Here is a 5,556-nt window from a genome sequence, read left to right as displayed (position 1 = left end):
ATATTCATCGGGCACGTCCATAACATGCACGTCTTCAATCGCTTCTACATTGCCTAGACATTCCCCTCGGAGCAACATGGCAGGTGTAACGTGCCGTAGTTGGAGTGATAAGACTGATTACGAACGATTGGGTCGGGAAAGCACACGGGTTTATTTGTCCTACATCGCAGCCATCTTGGAAGCTCCCCTGCTCTCTACCAGGGTTGCCTTCCTACATTACAAAAGGTGCTATGCATGGACACTACATCATCCCCTCAGGGAAGGAAAATTCAGTTTTGTTCAAACACATAGTAGAAAAGGAAAAATGCACTTTTGTTCACACATAGTCTTTCAGGCGCTCAGGTCGTTGCCTTGTTCGTTGGGGGTAACGCTGTGAGGCGGTCTTGGTAGTTACTGGTGGAGCTTCACCAGGAGTAGCTGTGCTGTGGCTTGGAAGGTCATTGTTACTTGGCACAGCTGCATCGTCCAGATCTGGAATGTCGGGCTGGTCCTGGTGTCGTTCCATTTGAACTGTGCTCGCATCTTTGAAGAAGCTAGAGTTGCGACAAATCGACACTCCATCTCTGGACACTGTGATTTTGGAGCCAGTGGCTTTGGTGATTGTGTATGGGTGGGGGTCATAGTAAGACGAGAACTTGTTTGACCTGTCTTGTTTGCAGAGGACTTGTTGTCGAACATGCAGCTGGTTGTGACTGGTGTGTCTCCGAGAATCGACGTACTGCTTGTTGTATGCTTTTCTTTGGATGTCACTATGTCTCGCCTCAGAGAGAGCTGAGTTCTGAGTATCAGCAACAAGTGTCGGTAGAAGATTCATCATGGGTCTCCCAAATAGAAGTTCAAACGGAGACTTTCCTGTGGAACCATGGGGCGTGGACCTGTAAGCCAGGAGGAACGACTGAAGCTCATTGGTCCAATCCAAGTGGCTGACACGACTTGCGAGTATCGACTTACTGAGGGTGCGCATGAATCGTTCTGCTTCCCCGTTAGCCTCTGGCCACCTTGGAGTGATGCGGTGATGCTTGAATCCAAGCTCGCTAGCAAACTCTGCAAAACCCTCACTCTGAAAGGGTGGGCCATTGTCTGACTTAACAATTTCCGGACAGCCGAACTGAGCGAATATAGTGCGCAGTTGCTTGATGACTGTAGGTGCTGCAAGAGTGTGTAAGATGCTAACGACTGGGTACTTGGAGAAATCATCCACAACTACCATGGCATACTTGCCATCAGGGAAAGGGCCAGCAAAATCTAACGACAGTTCTGTCCACGGGCCTTGAGGAAGCTCCTGAATTGGCAAAGGGTCTCGATGGTGTACCGGTGTGTTAGTTTGGCATGCCAGGCAGCTCTTCACTGTCTGGTTCACTAGAGAGTCTATCCCTGGGAACCACACCTTCTCACGCAACAGCTGTTTTGTCTTGACAATGCCTTGGTGGCCTCGACGTGCAAGGTGCACCGCCTTTGTGTGAAGTTGTGCTGGCAGTACTATCCGCGTGCCTCTTAACACAAGGCCTTCTTTGGAGACTGACAGTTCTGTCGCAACGTGAGAGAAAGGCTGTAGAGTTGTGTTCTTCCAATGTTTGCCTTTCTGGGGTTGCTTTAGGGCTTGCTTGAGTGAGTTGATCACCGGGTCTGCTAACGTCGCTTCGGTTACCTCCTTTATGGTCATGGCACGAGGTAGGCTGTGAGACACGATGAAGTTCACATACTGCTCAGCGACAGACTCCATGCGCCGAAATGGTTCTGTGGAGTTTACTGGGTGGCGGGACAAGTAGTCAGATGGGTTGTTTGGACCACCAGTGTGCTGCACTTCAAAGGTGTATTGTTGAATTCGAAGTGCCAAACGCTCTAGCCGTGCTGAAGGCAGGGAGCGGGGGTTGCTGAGAATACTGACCAAAGGCTTGTGGTCTGTCAGTAGGTGGAATGCTGTCCCATACAGGTAGATGTGAAAGTGCTAAATTCCCCACACTACAGCCAGCATTTCCCTTTAAATTTGAGAGTAGCGTGCCTCCACAGGAGAAAGGGCACGACTCCCATATGCTACCACCCTGGTTTCGCTTCCGAATGTCTGCGTGAGAATGGCACCTAGGCCATGAGGAGCAGCATCTACAATGAGTGTGATGTCCTTTCCTGGGTCAAAGTAGGCAAGAGCTGTGGCCTCGGAAAGCTTTCTCTTCAGTTCGTCCAGGGCATCTTGCTGTATGTCTGTCCAACACCAGTCCTCTCCTTTGGCTGTGAGTTTCCTGAGTGGTTCGGTGAGGTGGGCCAGATTCGGTATGAACCGACCACAGCAGTTAACAAGTCCAAGGAGAGATTTCACTTCACGGGCACTGATGGGTGGTGAGGCACCGATTACTGCAGACACATTAGTGGGGTCTGGTTGTACACCTTTGCTTGAGAATACATGCCCGAAAAAGGTAAGTTCCTGTGCATTTCTTGACGTTGATGCGAGGCCACTTGCAAGTAGACATTCCAGTGTCGCCTTCAAAGCTTCATCATGCTCTTTCTCAGTCTTTCCATACACCAATATGTCATCGCTTACGTTGAGCACATTGGGGATGTTGGTTAGAACCTGACGGATGGTGTCCTGGAACACTTTGACTGCTGAGTTGATTCCGAAGTTGAGTCTCTTGTATCGGAAGAGTCCAGCATGTATAGAGAATGTGGTGATCACACGAGATGATGCATCAAGTTCTAATTGGTGGTATCCATCTTTCAGATCAAGTTTAGAGAATAAGATGGATCCATTCAAGGCAACAAGGATGTCGTCCACTGTCGGTGTGACATGTCTCTCACGCTGGATGGCTTGGTTAGCACAGCGCATGTCGACACACATTCGAATATGCTCGAGGTCATGTGGTTTCGGTACTGACACGATTGGAGATACCCAAGGGGTTGGTCCTTCAGTCTTTTCAATTATCCCGAGGGACTGTAGCCTTTCAAGCTCTTCTTCCAGTGGCTCTCGCATGGAGAAGGGGATGCGTCTGTGAGGTTGTGCTACTGGTTGAACAAGGGGGTCAACATGGAGGTGTACTTGGAAGTCCTTTAGACAGCCCACTCCCTTGAAAAGGTCTGGGTAGGCCACTCTCGGATCCAGTCTGTTTGGCACCTCTCCCACACTGTACGTGATCTGGACTAGTCCTAGACGGGAAGCTGCTGAGAAACTAAGTAGTGGGGTACAGTCTCCGGACACAACATAGACAGTTTCATGGCTGCTGCTGTTCTTGTAGGTGATGAGAACGTCTAACTTTCCGAGTAGCGGTAAAGGAGAATTTGCGCCATAAGCAAATACTTTCTTGGACATCTTGAACAGCGTTTCCGTGCTCAAACGCTTTTTCAAGCTATTCGAACCGATGACAGACACGGTAGCGCCAGTGTCAATGGTAAAACGGACGGTCTCACCATCGAGTTTGACATCTGGGGAGAGGCCGTGATTGCGTGACAGTGAGAGGATGTCATGAAAACGTGTTCATCACTGTCAGGGCTGCTTTCCTGCACGACTGCATGCACCGTTTTGCGTGTTGAACGACACACACTAGCTAAGTGTCCAGGTTTGCGACAAGCATTACACTGTTTGCCAAGAGCGGGGCAACTGGAGCGTCCCTCACTATGAGGCCATGATTTTCCACAGTGGTAGCATGTTGCGTCTGTCCTTTGATGGCGCGGAGGCTCGTGAGGCCGTGATGGCGCTGTCCCGTGGTACTTCGGTTGATGAGGTCGCGAGGTGCGCTTGGAGTTCACTGTAAGTGTAGACGCTGACGCTGAGTTTTCTTTGTACTGCTGACGTTCTTGCTCGATCACAAAGATGTTGTACTCGACCTCTTCAAACAACCTGCCTTGTTTGAGAATTCCTTGCAAGTCGAGGTCATGCTGCATGGCATACCGGCGTAGACGTGTTGACACTGTAGACAGGAGGATTTGATTCTTGATTTCGGTGTCGGCATCGGCGAAAGCACAGTGCTTAACTAGCTGTCGTAGTCTGGCGTAGAACGCGTCGAGTGATTCGTTTTCCATTTGCTTGGCTTGACGGAAGCGGTAAATCTCGAAGGTAGTGTTCACTCGGTGTGCAAAATATCCATCGAGCTTCTTGCGTGCTGCGGTGTAGAGAGGCGTTGCGTTGCTGGAGCCATCGGTGCTTGAAACGGTAGACGCAGTTGCGGCTGCGGGAGAATCAGGTAGCGAGCAGTAAATGTCATAAACTTCTTCACCAACGTAGTGTAGTAGTAGAGCCGTCTTCCGGGCGTCGGCTGGGATGCCGCAGGCTACGATGAAGTTTTCGAAGCGTTTCACCCACTTCAACCATTCGGTGCCGACGTTATTGGCGTCAGTGGCACGCGCGTCGAAGAAAGGAAACGAGGGAAGCATGCTGTGCGCCATACCGCAAAGTAGAAGTTCGGTCGATGTGTGCTGATACCTTCGTTCCGTTTAAAATAGTTGCTTGGCAGCCTTCACGTAGTTCAGACGCATCCTCGTCACCATTGTAACGTGCCGTAGGTGGGGTAATAAGACTGATTACGAACGATTGTGTCGGGAAAGCACACGGGTTTATTTGTGCTACATCGCAGCCATCTTGGAAGCTCCCCTGCTCTCTACCAGGGTTGCCTTCCTACATTAGAAAATGTGCTATGCATGGACACTACAGCAGGGTATGGCAATGGGTTGCAAACGAAAATGGCGCTGTAGCCCTGCTTGATGTGCACTGTCGCAAAAGGTAGCAGCAGGCCTGTCCGAGTAAGGAAGCGGGCAGATGGAGATAGCAGCGCAACAACGTCTCAGATTCCGCTGCAGTACATGGGCACGACTGTTGACGAGCGGGGAGGAACGTCGGTGTCGTCGTGGACAATTAGCTTCCCCAACAGGGAAGTATTGTCGGTGATCGGCAAATCTAACAGAGGCGAGAGTTACATCTCGGCCCGTGCGCAATGGATAAAGGCATTGTGGAGCGAGAGGAAATCCCAGCCGAGGATAACGTCCTGAGAACACGAGGTGAGGATGATAAATTCTAAGGCGTAGAGAACGTGGTCAATAACAACACGAGCAGTGCAAGCCGCTGAGGGGTGGATATGCTGACCACTGGCCGTGTGGAGGCACAGTCCAGAAAGGGGCGTCGTGACTTTCCGATGCAGGCGGCAAAGCTTAGCGTCCATAACATATACGACGGCTCCTGCGTCCACGAGTGCAGACGCGCGAACACCGTCAAGAAATACTTCGATCACATTTGAAGGACTGCGTTGAGGACTTTCACGTTTTGATGGCGCCGCAACCGTTGCCTCTGACTGCGACGATTAGTTTTCCTCGTCCCAAGTTATGGGACGGGGTCACATCGGCGACAGTGAGCGACGGCGTGGAGACGGGAAACGGCGGGTAGTTGGTGTCGGGCGCAAAGTAGGTGACATAGCCGAATGGGGGTCATAATATGGACCGTTGAACTGGCTTGTCACGGCTGATGCGGCGCTAGGCGGCTGAGCGCGATTACCATAACGAGCCACGTGACCAGCATAGCCGCACGCAAAACATATTGGCCGGTTGTCGGAAGTACGCAATCGGTTCGCTGGGGGAGTT

At 51.1% G+C, this 5,556-nt stretch overlaps 1 protein-coding gene across 1 annotated transcript; it reads right to left on the bottom strand.

The window, feature by feature from the left end:
- Positions 1-316: 316 nt before the first annotated feature.
- LOC119459272 (uncharacterized protein K02A2.6-like) lies at positions 317-3,870 on the bottom strand. The gene is made up of 3 exons (XM_037721085.1): positions 3,780-3,870; positions 2,080-3,135; positions 317-1,920 (listed from the first exon to the last, which is right to left on the bottom strand). The coding sequence occupies exons 1-3, from the start codon at positions 3,868-3,870 to the stop codon at positions 317-319; spliced, it is 2,751 nt and encodes a 916-aa protein (XP_037577013.1).
- Positions 3,871-5,556: the final 1,686 nt, after the last annotated feature.

This window comes from Dermacentor silvarum, chromosome 7, assembly GCF_013339745.2.
Source record: "Dermacentor silvarum isolate Dsil-2018 chromosome 7, BIME_Dsil_1.4, whole genome shotgun sequence".
Classification (NCBI taxonomy): Eukaryota; Metazoa; Arthropoda; class Arachnida; order Ixodida; family Ixodidae; genus Dermacentor; species Dermacentor silvarum.
This window is presented reverse-complemented; position numbering and strand designations above follow the sequence as displayed.